Below are 25523 nucleotides of genomic sequence, written 5' to 3'. Positions count from 1 at the left end.
AAACACGATCACTAAGTGCCTCTAGATGCAATCACTCAAGCAATGCACTTGGATCACTCCCAATCTCACTATGATGATAAATCAATGATGGAGATGAGTGGGAGGACTTTGGCTTAGCTCACAAGGTTGCTATGTCAATGAAAATGGCCAAAGATGTGAGCCATAGCTGACCTTGGGGCTTAAATAGAAGCCCCCATGAAATAGAGCCGTTGTACCCCTTCACTGAGCACACTGCGCTCTGACCGGACGCTCCGGTCCACTTGACCGGACCCTGGACCCAGCGTTCGGTCCACAGATGGACGCCACGCATCATCAGCTACAAACGTTGTTCGTCTGATTCTAATGGCTATGAAGCTGACCGGACACTCCGGTGAAACTGACCGGACGCTGGAGCCTCAGCGTCCGGTCGAGTACAGTAAGGGTCGAAACCTGGTTTTCCTCGACCGGACACGTCCGGTCCACCTCGACCGGACATAGCTCAGCGTCCGGTGGTAAACCCTAGCCACTGTACCGACAGTCAACGCGACCAAATGCAGGCAGTCAGCGTCTGGTGCTACTGGATCTAGCGTCCGGTCACTGGACCGACGCTGGCATCAGCTCTGTTTTCACTTCTATCTTCTCCACCCTTGCTCCAATGTGCCAACCACCAAGTGTATCACCTTGTGCACATGTGTTAGCATATTTTCACAAATATTATCAAGGGTGTTAGCACTCCTCTAGATCTTAAATGCATATGCAATGAGTTAGAGCATATAGTGGCACTTTGATAACCGCAATTCGATACGAGTTTCACCCCTCTTAATAGTACGGCTATCAAACCTAAATGTGATCACACTCTCTAAGTGTCTTGATCACCAAAACAAAATAGCTCCTATAAGTTATACCTTTGCCTTGAGCTTTTTGTTTTTCTCTTTCTTCTTTTCAAGTTTAAGCCCTTGATCATCTCCATGCTATCACCATTGTCATGTTATGATCTTCATTTGCTTCTCTACTTGAAGTGTGCTACCTATCTCATGATCACTTGATAAACTAGGTTAGCACTTAGGGTTTCATCAATTCACCAAAACCAAACTAGAGCTTTCAAAAGCAATATACATAACTTAAAACATTTGTCAGAAACGCGAAATGAATGTTTTGTTTCATGTCACGCTTTATCATTTAGGGATCTAAATGAATTTTTATTGAATGAAAATGTTACAGAATGCATAAGTGGAACTTTAGTATAGTTTGTAGTATGGACTTCGTAGGTGATGGTGAAATACTTGCGGTCAAGAACATGATTCGCTAGCTAGTGTATCGAGTAGCTTGGAAATCAATTTCGACGCGAATCCAATCGTGATTTGGTCGAAATTCCTAAGTCAGAAAATGGTTCGAGGAAGCTAAGTTCGATAATTTTTGTAGGAGATGTGGGTTAAGTAGTGGCAAGATGTTTTGGCTTAGTTTGGTAGCCCTATGTACCCTCTTAAGTATAGAAAAACTGGTTAGGCATTTGAATCATCGGGTTTGATTTGGTCGAAATTCCAGTCAGTTTTAGCGTCTAGCCGCGGTCATCACTACTCTATGCCATGTCGGTGCGTCGGCCGCACATGCATGTGCCTGGTTATGTCTAGCTGGCCGTGGTGGCCGATGGCCCGAGATGTGCGTCTGCTCCTCCCACTGCTATGGCATACACCCAAGTCAACATCGTTGGTGTGCCCTTGGGCCACTCGTGTCGCGTCATTGCTGGCCCTACTCTATCGGCCACCATCGCGTTGTGCTGCGCTATGCTTCGACCACCACTATAGCACGGTCGTTGTTTCTGTTGACACTTCATGGCTGCACGCACGTGGTTTGCCCGCCTACCTTGCCACCACATCAGCGCTCGTCGCAATGCCGTGTTGCTGCGTTTGCCCTAGCCAGCACCATCCACTACGACATAATGTACCGAGCCACCGTCGGCTTGCATGTCATGGCATTGCAGCCAAGCGTCTTGTGCATGTCTCGTTGTCCCCCTTCTCTCATGCGCACTTGTGCTTTGAGTTGACGGCCATGTCCCACCATGACAGCGCCAAGCCAAACCTTGCCTACCTTCCCTGTTCCTCGGTCGCCATGTCGTCAGACCCGCTCCTTTGAATTCGCCGTAGTGGAGCCACCTTAGTCCGATTAACTCTATCCTTAGCTCTGCTGAGTAGCCAGCCACCCTCCCGACCCCACCTTGTAGTGAGCCTCGCCGTGCTATGCTCCAATTAGGAGTTTTCCTCTCACCGGGTTGTTAAGACTATAGCGGCGCACGTCGACGGCAAGCCCCCTCGCCAGAGCTACTCTCGTCCAATTAGTTGCACCGCCAACTTCACCTCCACCTGCTCGTCACCCTGTGCACCTTTGCCTAATCGCTACCACCACCTAGCCACCCCTAACGTAGCCTTGCCACCGCCATGCACCGCCGTACCATCTGTGCGCATGCGGCCAGCTCCGCTCGGGTCATCTCCGGTCAATCCACCATGTCTGGTAGGTTTGGGGTGAGTCGCTGATGCCCATTCTAGAGCTCGTTTATGTTGTCTATGCCTTGGCTCACAGGAACATGGTCGCTGCCGTAGGGAGGAGTCTGCCGTCATGGAGGGAGCTTAGGACAGCATCTCCATTCACCGCTTCACCTCCCACCGCTTCGAGTTGGAGTCTAGGTGAGCATCGGCTCCATAGATAGGGTGGGGAAGGGCTGGGCTCGTCGACATAACCACCGATGCCAGCGTCGCCACACCAGTGCACGTGTGGGTGCCCGAGGGACTTGGCCATGGTAAAGAAGGAAAAGGGGAGGGTCATATTCGTAAGATAGCTGACTGAAGAAATAGTACTGTGGACCTTGGTTAGATTCGGTACGAGAAGGAGGACGTTTTAGCAAATGTTCCAGCGCACGCGGGCCTTCCCGTCGCGGGCCGTCGTCGCTCAACTGGGCCGTGCCTCTGCGTGGGCCATGCCGGTGGTGCGTGGGCACGCACGGGCGCCGCGTGGTTGTGGGCCGCGCTGAGAGTTTTGGGCCCTGCGGTAGAATACGGTTTTCCAATTTCCAGTAAAGTTATAAATGTTGATTCAATTAAGTTTTGAGCTGACCTTTGATAATTTGTGGTAAATCTTATAGATGTTCAAAAATAGTAAAACAAAATTTGTTAGGTTCACAAAAATGTTATCTATCTGTTGGTGTAGTTAGTTTACAATTAGCTATGAGAATGATAGATTCATAAATTTAATTTAGAAAGCTTAGTATTATTTAGCTTAATATTTGTAGGAATTCTTATGGCAAATTGGTGATAGCTTTTGCTCTGAAATTTTTACAGTAGGCTCATTAGATTATTATGTACTTGCTGTAAATTTTGTAACCCTAGAGTAGGTTGATAAATATAGTAGCTATTACTCTTGTTTTATTATATATAGAGTAAATCAGTATTAGGAGTAAGAATACCTTTAGTTGCTAAGATAAAATATGTCATGCTTCATACTTGTTAGTGGTAACAGTAGGTAACTTAGCACCTTAGTTGGTAGAGCTCGCTTAGTAGCTTGATAGATGAAATTCTATTTTAAGAGTTGTTGTTGCCGTATTACTAAGTGTTGCATCATCATTTCATGCATGTAGATCACGAGTTGGTAGAGTCCATGCCCATGGACGAACAGGATTACGAAGAGGTCATTGAGGAGTACAAGGAGGAGATCATTGTGCAGGAGGGAGCCCCAGAGCCTTTTGGTGCTGACTTTGTTGACCCACCGCCTGCCCAAGGCAAGCCCCGGTGCGTAACCCCTATTTTTAATGATCACTGAATACATATATGATGTGCATTTACGTTATAGGTATTTTATGGAAACTACATGCATAAATATATCTACCTATGAGACCTACTAGTATAGGTCGAGTAGCTGCTATGCTCAGGATTTCGGTAGCATGAGTAGCCTGCCGTTACTCGCAATAGGTGATAATTATGATCACTCATGATAAAATGGTGGAAAAGAAAAGTGGTGACCGGGCAGGGATATGGTTTGGGTATTGGTAGGTGTAAGAGGTTGTGTCCTGTGGCCAACAAGGCATAACTTAGTTACACTTTTTCCCTGTCTGTGTCGGTTAAGGATCGGTCGTTGCTTAAGGCTCTAGGTAAGTCACAGATTTATTATCCGCATACTTAGGTATGGGCGCAGGGGAGACTCATTGCTCTCTTGTCGTGGATTCAACTCTTTCCGGACTGGTTGATTGGAGGCGGGGATGGTGGAGGTCCTTGCACCGCACTGAATCCGGGACTCAGGAGTGGGGGCTTGGAGTCCAAGTTTGGACGGGGACATGGACACCCAGGATAGGAGGGTGATGGGTTAGTCCTGCTTGTGCCTGGGGTACAAAGTAGGGCATGTGTTTTTGGGGTACCCAGCTGGGGGCATTGATTCGTGAATCGTCGACGTTCCGGTATGGATTGTCTACGATTTAGCATCGTAGTAAGAACTGAAAGATGGAAGGTGATGAAATGGAACTGATTGCTCAACTCTTGCTTGAAAGTAGAACATGTGCTTACATAGATTGGCTAGGTAATAAATTAATACGGCTGATAATGAGAACATAAATAAGGACTCACTATTAGCATTGCTTTCTACAAAAAGGAACCCAGCAAACCATAAAGCTTCTCATATCCCTTGGAGTCGGGAAATTATTCCCACTAGTTGAATAAGTCTTGCGAGTACATTGTGTACTTAGGGTTTATTTACCCCTGTTGCAGGTAATGCTTGAAGAGTACCATTGTGTGGAGGATTCTTCTGGTGGGCACGGATGGATCCTCGTTCTTTATTGCTAGATGTTCACTTTTAATTCCGTTATTTAAGATTCAGCACTCTGACTTTGGAAATGTAATAATATAATTTTTATGAACTCTAGATGTATGAAATGGATTAAGTTTGTAACTCGTTCTCATTATTGGATCCTTGGGGGAAAATGTGGATCTTTTGGGTTCTCCCTTGGGGTGTGCCCGACGGATACCGCCCGCTCTAGCTTGTTTTCAGGGTGCTTAGTGTCTGGTGGAAGACGAACGCCTCCGTAAGTGTGCTATTTTGGGTGGTTCTGCCACAGTTTTGCCTCTATCCACTTAGTGAACTTGTCCACCACCACGAGTAGGTGAGTGAAGCCACCCGGGGCCTTTTTGAGGGGTTCGACCATGTCAAGGTCCCAGACCATGAATGGCTAGGTGATGGGGATGGTTTGAAGTTCCTGCGTCGGTAGATGAGTCTGTCGAGCATAGAACTGGCATCCTTCACACCTAAGGACCACCTGCTCTGCATATCATAGCACAGTGGGCTAGTAAAATCCTTGGCAAAAGGCTTTCCTGACCAGTGATCTTGGGGCCATATGATGTCCACAGATTCCGGCATGGACTTCGAGGAGAAGTTGTTTCCCCTAGTCGGTCGGGATGCACTTCATGAGCACTCCCGACGGACTTTGCTTGTAAAGTTTGTTACTAATGGTAACGAACATCTTGGCGTGTCGAGCGATTCATCGCGCTTCAGTCCTTTCTAGTGGGAGAACCTCCTCGATGAGGTAGGAAAGCAGTGGTGCTCTCTAGTAGACCATATCGAGTGCCATCATGGTGATGTCAACCGGCGACGTTGCCATGGAGGAGTCAAAGTTGTATCCCCCGAGCATGTCGGGGTCAGGGCACATCAGGGGGGGAGCCCCCGGGTACCAGATCAGTGTTGGAGTGGGTCTGGGTCAGATCCTCTAGAACATGGGCAGATGGCTTGTGGAGATCGTTGATGAAGACCCCATCTGGATACGGAACTCGCCTGGTAGCCAATTTTGCGAGGAAGTCGGTGGCATCGTTGTTCTTTCGGGGGACATAATGCAGCTCGATCCCTTGGAACATGTCCTCAAGCTTGCGCACCTCCTGGTGGTATGCTTCCATGAGAGGGCTCCTATAGGAAGACTCCTTCATGACTTGGTCAATGACCAACTCTGAATCATCATGGACATACAACCACTTGGCGCCGAGCTCGACGGTGATGCACAGTCCGTTGATGAGGGTTCATACTCCGTGGCACTGTTCGAGGCTAAAAAATGGAGACAAATCATGTAGCAGAGTGTTCTCCCATCTGGGGAGATCAGAACCACTCCAGCCCCTGAGCCAGGCGCCATGACCGACCCATCGAAGTACATCATCCAGTACTCGTGGGTGACATCCGGGGCTGGGAGCTAGACTTCTGTCCATTCGGTAATGAAGTCAATGAGAGCTTGAGACTTAATAGCGGTGTGGGGGATGTACCTGATGTCATGGCCCATGAGCTCAAGAGCCTATTTAGAGATTCGTCCCGTGGCATCGTGGTTGTAGATGATGTCTCACAGCGGGTACGAAGTGACGACGATGACTTCGTGATTGGTGAAGTAGTGTAGGAGCTTTTGGGTCACCATCAAAATGGCGCATAGAAGCTTCTGGGCCTAGGGGTAGCAAACCTTGGCGTCGGCGAGTACCTCACTGACAAAGTACACCGGTCGTTAGACCTTCAGGGGGTGTCCTGGCTCCTCCCTCTCGACGATGAGGGTGGCGCTCACAACATCGTTGCTTGCTGTGATGTAGAGGAGGAGGGATTCTCCCTTCTTGGGGGCCACGAGGATTGGGGCCGATGTCAGTGATGCTTTGAGGCTTTCTAAAGCCTGCTGTGCCTTCTCTGTCTAGATGAATACGTTTGTTTTTTTGAGAAGCTTATAGAGAGGCATCCCCCGTTCGCCTAGTCGGGAGATGAACCGGCTCCGGGCAGCTAGACAGCCGGTGAACCTCTATACGCCCTTGACATTGCGTATCGGGCCCATGTTGGAGATGGTAGTGATTTTTTTGGGGTTGGCTTCGATGCCGCGTTCGGACATGATGTATCTGAGCAGCTTCCCCTTCGGAACCCTGAAAACACATTTTTTGGGATTCAATTTGGCGTTGAACCTTCAAAGGTTCACGAATGTTGCGGTCAAGTTTGCAATCAGGTCGCTGGCTTGAGCCATTTTCACCACTACATCATCTACATGGACGGCGATTGTTGGTTTTGGCCACTCAACTTGGTCAGGTTGGTCGGGCGGGTCGATTTGGTCAGTGAAGCATCGTTGCCTACACCGTTGATAGGTGGTGCCAGCGTTCTTCAGACCAAAAGTCATGGTTACATAGCAGTACGAACCATATGGGGTGATGAATGAAGTCGTGATCTGGTCGGACTCTTTCATCGCGATCTGGTGGTTGCCTGAGTAGGCATCCAGGAAGGAGAGGATTTCGCACCCTGAGGTGGAGTCGACTATTTGATCTATGCGTGGTAAAGGGAAGTGGTCCTTTGGGCATGCCTTGTTGAGACCAGTATAGTCAACACACATTCTCTATTTGCCATTCTTCTTTTTCACAAGAACATGATTAGCTAGCTAGTCGGAGTGGTATACGTCTTTGATGAATTCGGCTGCCAGGAGTTTGGCGATCTCCTCACCTATGGCCCTGCGCCTTTCGTTGTCAAAGCGACATAGGCATTGCTTGGCGGGTTTTGAGCCTAGGACGATGCGTAGTGCATGCTCGGCAACCTCCTTGGTATGCCCAGCATGTCAGAAGGTTTCCACGCAAAGACATGGCGATTGGCATGTAGGAAGTCGGTGAGCTTACTTTTCTATTTGGCCAGGAGTTTGGTCCTAATCCGCACCGTCTTGGTTGAGTTGGTGGGATCGATCCCTACCGCCTTGGTTTCCTTAGTTGGATGGAAGGTGCTTGAGGAGGTCGGCTCATTGTAGTCGGGGACTGCTGGAGTCACCGACTTCCCAAGTTCTAGGAGCTCGGTGGAGTTGATGACGGCAGTGGCGAGCTCATAATGCTAGCGATCACACATGTAGGCATGCGAAAAGGTGCTACCCATGGTGATGACGCTGTTTGGTCCCGGCATCTTTAGTTTGAGGTAGGTGTAGTTGGGGATCACCATGAACTTAGCATAACATGGCCGCCCCAAGATGGCGTGGTAGGACCCTAGAAAGTCCACCTCTAAGGTCAGGACCTCCGAGCAGAAGTTGGTTCAGTTGCCAAATGTGATAGGCAGGTCGATCTATTCGAGTGGGTACGCCTGCGTCCCTAGAATCACGCTGTGGAAGGGAGAGCTCACTGGATGGAGTTTCGACCGGAGGATGTGCATGGCGTGGAGGGTGTCGACGTAGAAAATGTTGAGGCCGCTGCCTCCGTCCATTAGCACCTTGGTGAGGCGCTTCTTGCGAACGATGGGGTCGATGACGAGTGAGTAGCGACCTGATCGGGTGATGTGGGAAGGATGGTCTCTCTGATCAAAGGTGATCGGAGAGTCCGACCAGCTATGGAAAGAGGGGATGGCTGAGTTAGCAGTGCATGTCTCTCTATAACGTACCTTATGCTGGCGCTTGGAGTGGATGGCGTCGGATCCCTCAAAGATCATGAGGCATTCCTCATGGTTAGGGAAGCCATCGTCATCCTTGCCCGCCACGCCTCCTTTCTTGGTCTCCTCCTCTTTGCCTTTCCCTTCCTTTGACTTGGCCGCTTGTCGCAGGAAGCGCTTGAGGAGCTCGCAGTCCTTGTATAGCTGTTTGATAGGATAGGCATAGTTTGTGCATGGACTCTCAATGAGCTTGTCGAAGTGGTCGATCTAGCACTGCTGGGGCTGCTTGCCGCTCGGTCGGTCGCAGTGACCAAAGCTGGGTTGGCCATTCGGCGTCGATCCTTCTTATTCTTCTTGCCCCTTTGTGTGGAGGGGCACTCGCCTTCGTCTTCGTGCTTGGCCTTGCCCATGTCCGACCATCGTTGAAGACCGCCTCCACCACTTCTTCGCCGGAGGCGTGGTTCATAGCGATGTTAAGCAGGTCACGGTTGGTACGGGGCTTCACATAGCTGAGCTTGTGGATCTAGGACTCGTAGGTAGTCCCAGAGAGGAATGCGCTGATGACGTCCACATCGACGACATTAGGGAGGGTGTTGCACTGCTTTGTGAACCTACGGATGTAATCCTATAGGGATTCGTTGGGCTCCTACTGGCAGCTCTTGAGGTCCCATGAATTCACAGGACGGACATACGTCCCCTAGAAATTTCCGACAAAGACTCTCTTGAGATCTGCCCAGTTGCGGATGCTGTCGGGTGGAAGGAATTTGAGCCATGCTCGAACATGCTCCCCCCATGTAGATGGGGAGGTACTGGATGATGAAGTAGTTATCATCCACTCCTCTAGCTCGGCAGGCGAGTCGGAAGTCTTCGAGCCATATACTGGGGTTCGTCTCCTCGGTGTATCTGGCCATGTTGGTGGGCGGTCGGAGACGCTGTGGGAATGACGCTTTTTGGATGCGACGACCAAAGGCTCGTGGCCCCAGGCCATCTGGGCTAGGGCTCCGGTCGTTTGGTCAGCCACCATACATGGGGTGGGTGTCCCCTCACTCCTCGATGGTTAGGCCGGGGCCCACGCCTCCTGCTCTCGCCGCCACTGGATAGACGTCATTATCATGATGGGTGTGGCATCGATTGTTGATGACGCTATGAGTGTCATGGTTCAGTCTGAGCCATTCGCGCACAGGTGGTCGGCGCTAAGCGGGCACCGAGTCGGGCTGCGATGCAGCCACGGCTTCCTACCGCACGACCGGCAACTATAGTGGTGAGTGGACGGAGTGATTCGACTGGTATGACCCTAGTCCCTCGGTGGGGCAAGAGGCCACGAGCCGATGTCGCGACGTGGAGCTCTCCACCTGCTGAACGGTGGCGGTCTCCACCAGCGCCTAGAGGTTCCGGTGCATTGTCTGTTCCTGGGGTCGACAGGCTCGGGGGGGGGGGGGGGGGGGCGCAGAAGCAACACCGCAGCAGCGATGTTCTGGCCTGTCCGAGTAAACTAAGGGGGGTCATTCCCTTCGCCCAGGATGTATCACCGCAGCAGCTGAAGCAAATCATATTGCTCGAGCCCGCCATACCGAAGATGGTGGAAAGGTGGGCCATCCGATGATCAAAATCGTGAATGCACGGCGCCCTCCCCACGGACGGCGCCAACTGTCGGTGCGAAATTTGACCAACAAATATTTGTAGTTTTGCCGTGCGTTGTGATCGGATGTGGCCTAGCACTCAATGACACATGATTTATACAGGTTCAGTCAACGTGCCCTACGTCCAGTTTTAGTTGGTCGGTGACTTTATTCCTGAGCCCATGTGCTCAAAGTTTGCTGTGGGGTTATAAACGAGTGAGGAATAAGAAGGGGGTGTTAGAGGCCCGGTCGAACTCTGAGCCGAATGGAAGAGAGTGACGGGTGCTCTAACGTGCACTAAGTATTGGAGCGTATGCTTTGTGTAGCTGTCGAGTTATAGAGTTGTTGAACTGTTCGAGTCCTCAGGTCGTCGAGTCCTCGAGTCGTCTAGCCTCTTTTTTCCGAGAGAGACCGGGGTTTCTTAGGAGAGAGCTCACCCCCTTTTATAGTTGAAGGAGATGACCTTACAAGTCAGAAAGAGAGAGTGTGTGTGTATACATGTGCTACCTAGTCATGTTGCCCACGTTGTCGGGTATGAGACGGTTATTGGCGCCCACAATACTGTTTTTGTTCAGACACATCTGGCAGGCTCTGCCGTGTTCGCTTGGTATGGCGAACGTCGACGCCTACAATACTGTTTGTGCTCCGACGCGTCTGAAAGGTTGTATAGTGCCCGTCTGGCATGGTCTGGTGGCACCGTTCTGCAGGTGCGTAGGGCATGGCAGGGTACGGTCCTCGTTATTGCGGTTGACTTGAGCGCCTTACCTTATCTACTTCGCATGATCCTCGGGCCCTCACCAAGCGGGCGTCCCTGGTCAGTCGTTTCCAGTCGGTCCTGACCGTGTTGGTCGGAAAAGAGCAGCGAGCAGAGATTTGGCGTATCCTCGGTCGGAGAAGGAGGTCGGAGCCGGATTGCGGTCGGGAATCGGATCGTTGTCCCGGCCTGTCATTATGTATCTGGGCTGGTCCAGATGCATGTTGTCGCTGCGCCGCCTGCTGGGCCGGGTTTTATAGGGAAACAGGTTCATTGAGGACTCTGATTTTATGAACTCGCCACTATGTTAGATGTAAAAGGCCAAATGATAGGGTGTAGATCTCTGGTGAACTGTTTAAATAGTTTAGGATCCAAAAATATACTTTTAAAGTTGATAAATTTAGATGACACTCCCTCAAAAAGTTAATAAATATGGTGTGTGTGTGTTTTTTGACGGGGCTAGCACAAGCACCCTAGTCGAGAGGCGGGCCAAGACACCGATGGGTGATGGCATGACCACATGACGCGTAACGCAAAATTGCTGCTACTGCAGGGTGGGCGGGTGGCATGGCACGGCACTGCTGGCGTGCTGCGTCATTTCCTCCACGCTGCAGCTCTGCATGATGCATCACGCATCAATGCATCAGTGGCATGCGACGAAAACCGAGCCCTGCGTTCCCGCCTTCACGGCTTCCCCAGACCCCAGGAAAAGCAAAGGGCAAAGGCTCACGGCTACGGAACTGTCCCGTCGCACGAGTGCCAACTTGACATGCCATTTTGGCTCCCTCCTCCTCGTCGACGTCGTGAACGAATATACGTATACTGTTCTTCGATTAATAAATGTGCTAAGTAACACTGTCAGTCTGTCACAGATACTACCCGTTAATGGTTTTTTTTATAGTAAAACCTCCGTCTTTCAATGAGTCATTCCAAATTTAAATAGATTTATAAAAAATAGTATTGATATTTATATCTTTAAATAGTATATCACAGAAAAATATATTTCATAACTAATTTAATGACGCTTATTATGTATCATAAATATTACGCTATCCTTTCTAAAAATAATGCAATTTTAGGTTTGAGACTAGTCAAATATTCTCAGTTCTGGCCTACTTTATAGAAAAAAAAATATATATCAATATTTATGTCTTTATATAGATTTAGTATAAAAATATATTTCATAATCAATCAACGACACTTATTTAGGACCGTTTGGATGGGAGAATCATTTCAGAGTCTCACGTGGAACCCAAGAACCTGTGCCAAACGATCAAATGCAAAACGTTTCAGCTTAAACGTTTCTCCTTTGCCTAGGAACCGGAATCACCTACATCCTGGATTCGCTTCGCAGTGATTCTACTACCGTTTCTTTTGCCTCCATTCTCTTCTAACAATTGTATCTTATTTGTTTGTAATTATTTTTTGGTGCAACAAATTAAAATGTGTTGTATTTATGTTTTTCTTCGCTTACAAAAAAAATTAAGATTTTTTGAGAGCATATTTTTATTTATACGATTTTCTAAGAAAATATATATATTCCTGTGAGCCAGAATCCAGCCTATGAGCTAAACAATCTCACGAAGTAATTCTGACTCATCATCTGAAATGTTTGTATCATGTTTCTTGAGAGAATCTAAAGCCGGTATGTTTATGCAAGAATCTGATCCCTACCGAACACACCTTTAATATAAAAAGTATTGATACTTTTTTATAGAGGAGGTTAAAGTTAAAATTATTTGACTTTCTTCTTACGGTCTTTTTAGAGTATATACTTACTTTTTTGTATTTGGTTAAAGTTAAAATTACATGATTCACCGAGAATCACTATAGTGCATTTTTTTTCCTCACCATGTATTTAGATTATACTATGCTTTTTATCCGTGGTATGCAGGCTACAAGCACGACTGCACGAGCGCTCCAAGCTGCAGCCGCGGGGAGTGAAGCCGTGAGTAGAGTGACGAACCAAAGTCCAGGCGTCCAGCGACAAATTGGTGGTAATATATGCCGAGTTCTGCAGGTTTTTTTTTTCTTTTCGAACTGTCAGCACGCTCTCGAGGGGTGCTTATTCAGCATTTCAATTGAGCATCACAGCAGAAGAGCAGGAGGCTGAGCAGGCCGCAAAGATTTCATGTAAGGCATAAGGGCACAGTAAATAAAAGTGTAAAACAGCACCCAAGTGCAGCATACGTTGACGAACAAGGATAATATGATTCAAATTTTGAAGTAGAAATGCCATGCATACACACTCACGGGAGACGAGACCACAAAACAAAACATGACGAGTACTACATCTATCGACGAGCGATCACTGGATCACATGATACAACTTTTTATTAGGCGGAGTACTGCGATGCAAATTAAAGACCAGGCATCCAGATAGACCATCGACGCCAAGACTGATACCGAAACGCCTGACAACTGTCTCGCATTCGCATGGCATGTCATTGCTAAACCAGACACCGTACCGTGCCCCTAGTAGTCGCCGTCGTAGAGCCTCCGGCCGACCTCGAACGAGGCGAACGCGTCGGCGCAGGCGTACTTGAGCTGGTCGTCCGACAGCGTGGGCGCGTCCCAGGCGCTGACGCGGACGTGGTGCGGCTTCTCCATCTGCAAGCCCATCACCACCCACACCAGCGCCGGCAGCCCCGCGCGGCGCAGGTCGGGCCTCCCCAGCCTGTCCGCGGCGAGCGCGCGCAGGTCCACGGCGCTCGCCACCCACAGCCCGTACCCAGCCCGCAGCTTCGCGACGTCGTCGCCGATCCCGACACCGACGAAGGTGAACCGGCGGTCGGCGAGGAACCCGGACAGGGCGTTGGGGACGTAGTCGGCGTGGAGGATCTGGAACACGAGGCAGCGGTGGTCGACGCAGATCTGCAGCACGGCGACAGGCGGGACGGGGCCCGGCACGCGAGCGGGGCGCCACTCCACGTCGAGGCCCGCGATGTGGCCGCCGCGGCCGTGGAGGCGGTAGGTCTCGCGCAGCCACAACTCCACCACGCTGCCGTAGTTCGTGACCGTCGTGTCGATGTGGTCCGCGTCGAACGACACCACGACGGTGCCGTCGTCGTAGTAGCCCTGGATCTCCGTCGCCATGTGTGAGATCGAGCTCGCTCTCTCACTCTGCGCGGTGGGGTCGTGGCTGTAGCACTAGAAAGGAAACCTAGATAGGAACACAACGGATGCGTTGGGTTCGGTTTATATAGACCGAGAAAATGGGTGCTACCCGTCTCCGACGACCGCGATGTAAAATACAACACACATTTGTTATTTGCATAACACTATAGATAAAGAGTTTAATACTTATTTTTTATTTTTTCTAATAAAAAAACTCAAAAGACAACTATTTTTTATAAATATATCTTTAAGGGAGAGGATACTTGAATTTGGGTTATGTCTCTCCTGGCACCTAAAATGAGTCTTCCATACAGGTACTCTGTTGGAGGCGCCTGTTCGCTGGTTGATTTCTAGGCTAATAAGTCTGGCTGGTGCTAGTTTGTTGTGAGAGAAAAACACTGTTGTCTGGCTGATAAGCCATGGCTGAAACCAACAAGCGAACATGCTATATAGGTATTCAGTCTGTTGGCTAGTTGGTTTCTAGGCTGATAAAGTCAGCTGGTGCTGGTTTATTGGGAAAGAAAAATACTATTGACTGACTGATAATCCCTGGCCGAAACCAATAAACGAACATGTAGATTATATTGAAGATCTATTTTAAGAGAGTGTTTGGTTCGAGCTACTAAACTTTAGTAGCTACTAAACGGTTTAGTCACTTTTAGTAACTCCAAAGTTACTAGAAAGGACTAAAACCCTTTTAGTAGCTTTTAGTCATAACGTTTGGTTAAAAAATTACTAAAGTGACTAAAAACTACTAAATTTAGTAGCTACTAGACAAACCAAACAAGCTCTAAGTTTGGATTCCGCAACGGGTCTCTCGTTGGAGACAGCCTTATAGCATCCTCGACCGTTTGCTTTTAAACTAGATCGACAAAATTCTTTTACAGATCCATTCCAATAAAAACCATTTATATCTCTTCCACCCTCTAACGATTGTCCTATATTTTGTTAGGCACTTTAAAAATAAACTTCAGTCTATATTTTTTGCAAATGACAAACCAGAAATAACTGACAGAAATAATGAGATCCAGTTGAACAAATGTTGTAGAGTATTTTTCACCTAAATTTCTAGATATCAATCAACGCGGAAGAATATAAAAAGAGTGCTAAAGTTGCTCTTAGCATATTAGCCAAATTTCACTGTACATTCCTTTTAGTTGGATAACTGTCGGTGTTTCGGACCGGGGGTCCTCAACCAACCAATGAATTTGTTCTGCGTGCTCCCGATTCCGGATGGTGATGCAAAGAGACATAAGGTTTATACTGGTTCAGGCAATCGAGGCCCTACGTCCAGTCTGAGAGATCGATCTTGTATTCATTGCACCGATGTTCTCGTAGTAGGGGGTTACAAGCTAAAGGAGAGAGGGAGCTGGTCCCAGGTCTCGTCAGGGTGTCGTGCGGGCCGCTTGAGACGTTGCTCTCAGGCGACAGGGATGTGCGTGTGTGTGTTACAAGGTGTTCTCCCCCTCCAAAACAGCCCAAGTCCTCTCCTTTTATAGCATGAAGGGAGGACTAGGACGATACATGAGCTAACTATACGGCGTCGTGTGAACAGAGGCGGCGTGTCCGGGCCCTGTAGCCTGTTCCTGTGGCGGCGTAGTCGTCGGAGTGGTCCGTCCTTGGAGCACTGGGGCGGCGTGGCCGTCCCATGAGATCCTGTGCGTCGTGGGAGCCTCGGGACTGCCTCGGAGTGGGTGCGGCGGTGGACGTGCAAGCCACTGTGGACGGACTGTGCGCGAGGCCGAGACTTGGTCGGTGTCGAGGCTACACCGTGGTGGAGGGGTCTCGGTAGGCACGAACCCCAAGATAGCCGAGACCTTGGTGTATAGTGCCGAGGCCTCGAGTGGGCGGCTGATCGTGGGTACAGTGTTAGGACACAGTGGCCGGTAATCCCCGCCGTACCCTGTCCCAGCCGGTATGGCGCCGATCGTGGACACAGCGTTAGGACACAGTGGCCGGTAATCCCCGCCGTACCCTGTCCCAGCCGGTATGGCGCTGATGCGACCTCGGGTCGCGTCGGCCATTCTGTGGCGTTGAGCCGTCGTCCGGCTGAGATTGCGGAAGTGGTTGAAGCATTAATGGGACATGACGTGTTGTCTGGAGGGTCGGTCGAGGCGGGGGGTGACGGGCTGCGGGCGACCCGGCCTCGAGAGACACGGAGACTGAGGCCTCGCGCGAGACGGAGATCGGGCTCCTTGCCGAGGCCTTGCGCGAGACGCCTCGCGCGATACGGAGAATGTACCCCCTGCCGAGGCCTTCCCTGGAGAGCCTCGGGCGAGACGGAGACGGCGCTCCCTGCCGAGGCCTTCCCTATGGAGCCTCACGCGAGGCGAAGTTTGTTCCAGGATGCCGAGACCTCCTGCTCGAGGCTCGAGGCGAGGTGGAGGAGGACCCAGTGGGCTCGGTCGTGGCAGGTGAGGGGCCCACGGCTTACCTTCTAGCTTTATTTTTTAGATGGGATTTTAGCGACCCATTTGATGTTTGCTTGGGGTACCCCGTTCTAAGGTACCCGACAGTAGCCCCCGAGCCTCGAGGGGAGTGCGTGCACTCTCCCTAAGGGTTTGTCAAGGCTGGGTTTATGCCTGCTCCGTAGGAATTGGTTTATTTTTTGAGGTTCCGGTGGGTGCGCGCGAGCGCACCCGCCAGGTGTAGCCCCCGAGCGCCTGGAGGAGTGAAGTTACTCCTCCAGGGGCTTTCTCCATTTTCGCATTTGAGCGATTAGTTCTTATTGCATTTGCCGAGCCCATAAGCGCAAGTTCGGGTTGTGGGGGTCTCGGCGAGGCTGCAGAAAAAAGAAGCCCTCTAGCCTCTGCACGGAGCGAGAGGTTCGTCAGGGGTCCCCTGACTTTGGGTATGTCCCTCACGCTTCCTTTCGCTCGGAAGGAGGGGTAGAATGTGCCAGGCTACCCTCGATGGGCGCGAGCGTGGACACTTTCGGTGAGCTGTTATCGGGTAGTCTGAGTGGAGGCCCGAGCCCCGTTCGCTAGGGGACGGCTAGCGGTCTAGAGACACACTCCAAAAGTATCGGAGGTTTTCTCTAGTGGGTGCCGAGGCCGTTCGCTGGGCCTCGGTGGCTCGATGCCTCCCTATGGTGGGATCCCATTCGGATACTTCCCTGCCGGTCTCGGACATGACTTAGAACGCCCCGAGCGACTGTTCGCTCGGGCCTGGGCCATTCGTAGGCTCGCCCCGAAGTCGTCCCTGACTCTGTTGCCCCGGGGCGGCTGTCGAAACCTCTTGGAGGCCCAGCCTTCGAACCCCTGGACCGTAACGGGCTCGGTGCCCTTTATCGTGTTTTGTAATGAAACCTCTAGCATGGCTTTGAACCGTTTGTCTTGGTCTTTGGGTGCAAGAGGAGCCCCCGAGCCTCCGCCTGGAGCAAGAGGACGGTCGGGGGTCCCCTGACTTTTTCATTCGCCCCTCACACATCTTTTTCGTTCGAACGGAGGGTTTGTTTGCCGAGCCCATTCTGGTCTCGACAAGATTGTAGGAAGAGCCCCTAGCCTCTGCGCAGAGCGAGAGGGCCGTCATAAGTTCCCCTAACTTTTTATACGCCCCTCGCGCATGAGGGTTTGTTTGCCGAGGCCCCTTTTGGGTGCGGGCCCGAGTTGTGGGATCTCGGCAAGGTTGCAGGAAGAGCCCCTAGCCTCTGCATAGAATGAGAAGGCCGTCGGGGGTTCCCCTGACTTTTTGTACAACCCTCGCGCTTCCTTTTCGCTCGAAAGGAGGGGTGGAATGTGCCTCGCTACCCTCGATGGGCACGAGCGGTGGCACTTTCGGTGAGCTGTTATCGGGTAGTCCGAGTGGAGGCCCATACCCCATTCGCTAGGGGACGGCTAGCGGTCCAGAGACACACTCCAAGAGTACCAAAGGATGTCTCTAGTGGGTGCCAAGGCCGTTCGCTAGGCCTCGGTGGCTCGGTGCCTCCCTACGGTGGGATCCCATTCAGAGACTTTCCTCCGGTCTCGGACACAACTTTGGGCGTCCCAAGCGTTTCGCTTGCTTGGGCCTTGGCCCCGTATGGGCTCGCCCGCGGTCGTCCCTGACTCTATTATCCTGGGGCGGCTGTCGAAACCCTTTGGGGCCCAGCCTTCGAACCCCTAGATCGTAATAGGTTCAGAGCCTGGTTCCTTCATACGAAAGGAATAGGTCGCAGGGAATATCTTCCCTATTGGCTCGGTACGGGCGGCGCGCCTTTTGAGGCAGTTTCATGGGGAGTCGAAATGACACCTGCTGCCGTAGTGGCCGAGCGTGGCGTGGTGGATGGGATGTAACTATCCTCGCATTTAATGCGGGAGACATGGGCACGTGGGCCGGCGAAATCGGCTCATGGTTAACCACGCCGGATTGGGGGGAAACTTCCCCGATTTCATCGCCCGCTCGTTTCACCTCCTCCCTGCATAAATACCCGGGGAGTCTCGTCCCTCCTCGTCTTACCTTGCCTACATTAGTGCTGCCTTCGTCGAGCCATCGCTAGAGCAGTGGGTGCCGGGAAGAAGAGGAGAGAAGAGCGAGCCTAGGGGGAAAGCGAGAAAAAAATGAGAGCGTGGGAGGGAGAGAAGAAACTCACCGCCGCACCTGATTTCTCCATCGCACCCATGGCCGGCGACATCGTCGTTGTCGAGGCGGACCCCTGGGATCCGTCGGACGTCACCGAGGAGATGCTCCAGTCGCTTGTCGACGGTGGTCTCCTCCACCCGGTGATAGATCCCACTAGGCCGGAGTGGATTGCTCCGTACGGTGAGCCGGAGCCGAGGCCTCGTGACGGCTACGTCGTAAGCTTCATCTCCTTCCACGAGCATGGCCTCGACGTCCCGGCAGATCGGTTCATGCAGGCGCTCCCGCACTACTACGGCGTGGAGCTCCACAATTTTAACCCCAACTCCATCGCTCAGGCGGCTATCTTTGTTGCCGTCTGCGAGGGGTATTTAGGGATCGCTCCCCATTGGGAGTTGTGGCTCCATCTGTTCCAGGCGGGGCACACTACCAAGCTGACGGGCACGTCGGGTAAGAGGAAGGCGGCGTGGGCCGGAGGCTGCACTCTCCAAGTGCGTCAGGACCGCCTGCACCTCTACATCCTGGCCCAACTCGCGTCCTCCAACCGCCGGTGGTACACGAGTTGGTTTTACCTCCGCAACGATGACGGAGGGCTTCCTCCCTACACCGGGCGGATTGTGGGGAGTTGCCCAGAGAAATGGAAGTGGGGTGTCCCGAAGGTCGACCAGCCCAAGCTGGAGCCGCTCCTGGAGGGGCTGGCGAGGCTGCGGGGCCATGGCCTCACCATGGCTGTGGTCGTGGCCGCCTTCCACCGCCGGAGGGTGCTGCCGCTGATGGCTCGGCGGCGGCGGCTGTTCGAGATGAAGCCGGGTGAGCCCATTGAGGGCACCTGGATGTCCTCCTCTGCCCTTTCCGATGAGGAAATTCTTCGTCGGGTGGGGGAGACGGTAGAGGCGAAGCTGAGGGGCGGCAACTTGACCCCTATCGCGATGCGGCCGTCGCGGGGGTTCCTTTCGCTGGTAAGTCGTGTGCCGTGGTAGCCTCTGAATCTCCTCAGTCTCCCCTTACCCCTTGTTCCCTCATGCGCGTTTGTCGTTCCTTCAGGGGATGAGGGACGTGCGCTCCTCTCCACCGCCCGTTCCCGAGGACGCGGGGCGGTGGGCGGTCAACCGCGCTCACGCCGATGCGCAGAAGAGGCGAAAGGACGCCAAGGCGGTGAATCGCACGAAGCACATCCTCGCGCGCGAGGAGCTAGATAAGCGCCGCCGTCAACAACGGAAGGACGGTCTTCCGCTGGAGGAATCCCCATCGACGTCGTTGTCGACGGAGGCCTCGGACGGGGACGACAAGGACGAGGGAGGGCGAGGTCCCCTGGACCACCTTCCTAATATCGTGGAGGTGGCGCCTGGGGTGTCGGCAAGCAGCCCGGCACCCCCGAGAAGGGGAGGAGAAGCGGACCCGGGGCCGGCGGTTGCCTGCTCCGGGGCCGAGGCCGACACGCCCGAGGCGCGGGCGTTAGGCAAACGCGCCGTCAGCCCGGTAGGCTCGGCGGCCGTGGTGGAGCAGGTGGCGGCGGAGGCGATGCCACTGTCCCAACAGAGGACCGAAGGGGCGCCGGGGTCCGCTGAAGACCGACCGGCATCGATGGATACGGAGGCGACGCCTCTGCCGTCGCCTCCGCCGCTGCGGATGAGGTTTGCCGTGGCGAAGCGGGGGCCGCCCCATTCAAGGCAAGTGTATTCTTGGCAGGGTCATGGTGTCTTTTAGTCGCTTTTTTAGTTTTGCGCTGACCCTGTAGGTTAATTTTCCTTAGTCGGAAGCGGCCTGCGGACGACCTCCCCTTGGCGCCCCTCAAGGCGGTTAAGGCGAGCCCCGGCTCCTCCGCCCACTGGGTGGCGGAGGCATAAGCCGCTATCCAACGCGGCGCGGCGTCGGCGAGGGTCAACCCAAAGGGGCCGGCCGCCCAAGGAGGGGCTACCGAGGCGGCCCCTACACAGACGAGGGAGGGAGCGCTTCCGCCTCGTGGGGGCGAGGCTCACGAGTTGGATGGGGCCGGCGTGCCCATTGTTGCCGAGGCTCCCGGGGTCTCTGAGGCTAAGGCGACGGAGGCTACGGCACCCACGACCGCCGAGACCGCGGTGGCCGCGGTCGGTGTCTCTACGTCTGCCGAGGCCACGATGGCGGAGCCCAGAGCCCTCGAGACCGCCGAGGCCGTAATTGCAGAGGCCGGAGCCCCCGAGGTCACCAAGGCCATCGTGATGGCGGCAAGGCCATCTGTGCAGGAGGCGGAGATGCAGGCGACGGAGGCCTCGGTGGTGCCCTTGGTTCAGGGCCCGCCGTTGTTGCGAGGGAGCGCCCGGGAGGCGGAGGTCTATCCGATCTCCTCCGACGATACTTCCCGGGCACGGGAGGTGGTCGACGCCGAGGAGACCGATGTCGTGGAGCAGCCGACGCCGCTCTTGGACGAGGGAAGCTCGGCCCTCGTGCGGGTCCGGCCCGAGCCTCGCGGGTGGGATCACCCGCGGGTACTGTGGCGGAGCCGGGACGACCCTGAGGGGGAGCCTCTGTTCGCCCTTGAGGATGCGGCCGAGGGCGGGCGTTGGAACACCTTCAAGCAGTACCGCCAGCTGGCGGAGCGGTCGCTACGGACGGCGCTGTCCGTGGTGGCCGACGAACTGCCCGGAGTCGCCTAGGTTCGTGTTTTCCTTTCTCGCGCGACGTTTCCTTTCCTGATTTTGTTGCGACCAATGACCCTCGTTCTGCTCCCCTAGGAGCTCGAGACCCGGTCGCTTGGGAAGTCGGTCTTTCTCCAGCGGGAGAGGGGCGTCTGGGACCAGCTTCAGCGGCAGAAGGGCCTTCTTGCCGATGCTAATGAGCTTCTGTCGGCGCGGAGCACGGAGGTGGAGGACCTCCGCCTTTGCTGTGCTGACGTGAAGGTCAAGGCAGCCACGGTCCAGGCGCAGCTCGCCCCTTTGGTGGCACGGGTCAAGGAGCTGGAGGAGGAGCTTACCCGCGCGGTCAGCGATCGGGATGCCTTCAGGTCTCGGGCCGAAGAAGCGACGGCCTCGGGCAAGGCCCTCGCCGGGTAGCTGGGGGCAGAGGAGAGTGCGCACCGGCTGACAAAAGGCGCTCTGAACGAGGCCCTTGCTGCGGTTGAGGCCTCGCAAATCGAGGCTGTGGTTTTGAAGGGGGCGGTCGAGGGTGAGTTCCAGTCCTCTTGTTTTGTATCCCTTTCCTTATGTTTGCTCCCTAACTTCCTTGTATGACGCAGAGCTGGGCAGTGAAGCTTCTAGGGCGGCCGAGGCCTCTAGGTTCGAGGCCCAGCGGTTGAAGGAGAAGGCCGAGGCCTGTCAAGCCGAGACCCGTCGCTGGGAGCAAAAGGCCAAGGGTGAGTTCCGTGGGCTTCCGTCCCTAACTTAGGTTGTCCTTTCTCTCGCTTGACCTCATTCCATCTTCCGTGGTGCAGAGTCAGAGGCAGAGATCATTCGGGCTGCCGAGGCTTCCAGCGCGGTGCAGACGGTGCTCGAGACTGAGATCGGGGAGCATGAGGCGCTGAAGCGTGCTGCCCTTTCAGCTTGCGAGGCCTTGGAGGTCGAAGGGGTTCAGTCAGGCAGCTCCCTTGGGAGCCGCTTGATTGCGCTGAGCAGCCAGATGCGCGAGCGGCTTCGAGGGGCACTGCACACGGGTGTCAAGCGGGCGCTGGCCGTCATCTCCTCTCACTACCTTGGCGTCGACCTCCCGGCCATCAGTGATCGCTATGTTCTGCCTGACGATGACGAGGAGGCCGACGCGGTGGTCGCGAAGCTGATGGAGGCGGCGGAAGGCCCTGGCACGGCGCTGGCGATGCTCTTCGAAGAGGATGTGGTTCCTCCCCTGCAATCTGCTGGTGCCGAAAGCCCTGAGCCTTGATCTAGGCCCCGGGGGCTATGTAAAAAATAGAATAGGGGTTATTTTTTGTATCGTAACGCTTGTGACCGTCGAGGCCTTTACTTTTGAAGTACTTATGTTTCTTAGTTGTTTTTTCTTATGTTTCCGAGCTTCTGCCCTCTGTCGCTCCTGATCGGATTTCGTTTGCAAAACACCCCCTTGGGGCCTAAGCCGTCCCTTGAGCGAGAGGTAGTGAGGGAGTGCCATAGCCCGGAGGCGTAGGCCGTCTCGCGACTCTACCAGCCTCTCGCTTAGGAAACAGACCTTGGTCCGAGGGGTTTTTACAACTGATTCGTCAGAGCCTGCTAGGGACTTAGCGTAGGAATTTTTGAAAAACAACTGAAGAATGGCGCATGGGACCTAGGGGACGCCCAGGGAGGTCCCCTATCTAGCCTTCGAGGGGGGCTTGGTTCTGCCGAAGTAGAACCGAGTCCCCCTTGCCGTGTTACTGTATTGCCGAGGCCTACGATGGGCTCGGGGGGTTTCTCGAAAAGTTAGACCAACTAAAGAACGCTTTTTAATTGTATTTCGAGAAACGATATATACAATGCTTGGAAATTTAGGGATAAAAGCGACGTAGCTGTTCTATGTTCCAAGCGTTGGTGAAGACTTCGCCCTTCTCGTTGGCCAGCTTGTAGGTCCCGGGCTTCAGCACTTGAGCGATGATGTACGGTCCCTCCCATGGCGGGGTCAGCTTGTGGCGACCCTTGTTGCTTTGTGCTAATCTCAACACCAGGTCGCCTACCTTCAAGTCTCGGCCTCGGACGCGTCGAGCCTGATAGCGCCATAGGCTCTGCTGGTATTTGGCCGAGTGCAGTAGCGCGACGTCTCGGGCTTCCTCCAGTTGATCAAGGGCATCCTCTCAGGTGGTGCGGTTACTTTGTTCGTTATAGGCTTGCAGCCTCGGGGAACCATATTCCAAGTCGGTGGGGAGGACGGCCTCGGCCCCATAGACTAGGAAGAAAGGCGTGAATCCCGTGGCTCGGCTTGGAGTGTTCCTTAGGCTCTAGATGACCGACGGGGTGCCGAAGCAGACAGGAAGGTCGATGCGCCCGAGGGGTCACGTGCGCTTCCTTGGCACGATGCCGTGGAAGGGTGCGATGTCGCCTCGGAGCCTCGACCGGTCGATCTCCAAGAGCTCCAGGGTGTTGGCGTAGAGGATGTTGAGGCCGCTGCCTCCGTCCATCAACACCTTGGAGAGTCAGGTGTTGCCGATGATCGGGTCGACAACCAGTGGGTACTACCCGGGATTCGGAACATGGTCAGGGTGGTCATCTCGACCGAAGGTGATCGCCTCTCGAGACCAGTCAAGGTACTGGGGGGTGGCCACCTTGACCGAGAAGACTTCTCAGCGTTCCCTCTTGCGCTGCCGCGCCGTAAGGCATGCTGAGGGCCCACCGAAGATCATGAAGGCGTTGCGTACCTCGGGGAACCCGTCGCCCTTGTCCTCGTCCCGGTCGCCGGCGCCCTTCTGCTTGGCATCGTCATCGGGGAGCCCGAGCCTGACGTAGTAACGTCGCAGCATGGAGCAATCCTCGAGAGCGTGCTTGACCGGGCCTTGGTGATAAGGGCATGGTTTCTTGAGCATGTCGTCGAAAGGCCTAGGGCCTTTGGGGCCTCGGGGATTCTTGCGTTCTACGGCCCTGACCAGATCAGCCTCCATGACCTCCTGCTTCCCTAGGCGCCCCTTTTTCTTTCTCTTAGGGAGGTGGGAGGCCGAGGCATCGGGGGCCTCGTCCCTCTGTTTTCCCTTGGCGTCGCTGTCGGGGAAGATGGCACCGACGACCTCCTCGCCCGAGGCGAAGTTGGTGGCGATGTTGAGGAGCACAGCAGCGGTGCGTGGCATGTTCCGACCTAACTCCCGAACCAGGTCTCGGTAGGTGGTGCCGGAGAGGAAAGCCTGGACGATCTCCGAGTCGCCGACGCTGGGCAACTCGGTGCACTGCTTGGAGAAGCGCTGGATGAAATCTCGGAGAGACTCGCCTGGTTTCTGGCGGCAACTCTTAAGGTCCCAGGAGTTTCCGGGACGTACGTATGTGCCCTGGAAATTCCCAACGAAGACCCTAACCAAGTCGCACCAGTCGTGGATTTGTGAGGGAGGGAGGTGCTCGAGCCAGGCTCGCGCTGAGTCTGACAAGAGCAAGGGGAGGTTGCGGATGATGAGCAGGTCATCATTCGTGCCACCTAGCTGGCAGACCAGGCGGTAGTCGGCAAGCCAGAGTTCTGGGTTGGTCTCACCGCTGTATTTCGCGAGGTTGGCTGGTTGCCGAAAACGGGCCGGGAACTAGGCGACACGGATAGCTCTGCTAAAGACTCGAGGGCTAGGTGGCTCAGGAGAAGGACTGCGGTCTTCCTCGCTGTCGTAGCGGCCACCTCGGTGCACATGGTAGCCTCGGGCGGGCCCTCACCGTCGTGGCGTCGTCGTCGGCCGACCACCTCATGGTCTCCCTGCACCTCGTGTCGATTGTTGAGGCGGTCAAGAAGCACGGGGACCCTGTGGGCTATCGGTGCTCGAGCAGGTTCGGGATGAGTCGAGGCTTCCCTGTCCTGCCGAGGCGGTGCCGCGGGTAGGTTCGATACGCCCCCATGCCGTCGGGAGGCGGAACTCTCGGCCTGCTGAACCGCGACGGTCTCTAGGAGATCTCGGAGCTCGCCACGGACCCGCCGCCCTTCCGTGGTAGAAGGCTCGGGCATTGCGCGAACCACCATTGCTGCAGCCGCGACGTTCTGACTAGCGCGATTGAAGACCGGGGGTTGCTCACTCCCTTCGTCGTTATGGATGCGGTGATGCACGTTGAGGGCCCTCCGTCGGGCTCCCCGCTTTTCGCGCGTGACCTCGCTGTTCCTATTCGAGAGAGTCTTGAAGCTGCTGCAGAAGGAGTTGGTCTTGCTCGACCTTGGCCTGGAGCTCACGGAGCTGTTCTAGGTCTGGGCGCTGAGGTCGCGCAAGAGCGACGTTCTCATTTCGTGCGGCCGGTAGGACAGCGCGTGGAGGTGTAGCGGCGCCCGCATCGGGGCGGAGCGGGGAACGGCTACCTGCCCCCTCGTCCTCTTCGCCCACCCTCGGCATCCCGAGCCCGACGTGAAAACACTCGCGAGTGGGGTCATAGGTGCCTTTGTCGTCGGAGTCGGAGTAGCCGAAGCAGTAGTCGCTTGCGGCCAAGAACTGGCGCAAAGCCCTAGGGTTGTGGAGTCCAGAGAAATCCACCCCGGGCCATGCCTCGTCCTCGTCCGAGGAGTTGGCGTGGGTGCTC

At 54.1% G+C, this 25523-nt stretch overlaps 1 protein-coding gene across 1 annotated transcript; it reads right to left on the bottom strand.

Moving 5' to 3' along the window:
- Positions 1–12936: 12936 nt before the first annotated feature.
- LOC136458951 (3'-5' exonuclease-like) lies at positions 12937–13871 on the bottom strand. Its single transcript, XM_066458850.1, has one exon. The coding sequence runs from the start codon at positions 13822–13824 to the stop codon at positions 13204–13206; it is 621 nt and encodes a 206-aa protein (XP_066314947.1). The 5' UTR covers positions 13825–13871; the 3' UTR covers positions 12937–13203.
- Positions 13872–25523: the final 11652 nt, after the last annotated feature.

Source organism: Miscanthus floridulus, chromosome 6 (assembly GCF_019320115.1).
Source record: "Miscanthus floridulus cultivar M001 chromosome 6, ASM1932011v1, whole genome shotgun sequence".
Taxonomy (NCBI): Eukaryota; Viridiplantae; Streptophyta; class Magnoliopsida; order Poales; family Poaceae; genus Miscanthus; species Miscanthus floridulus.
This window is presented reverse-complemented; position numbering and strand designations above follow the sequence as displayed.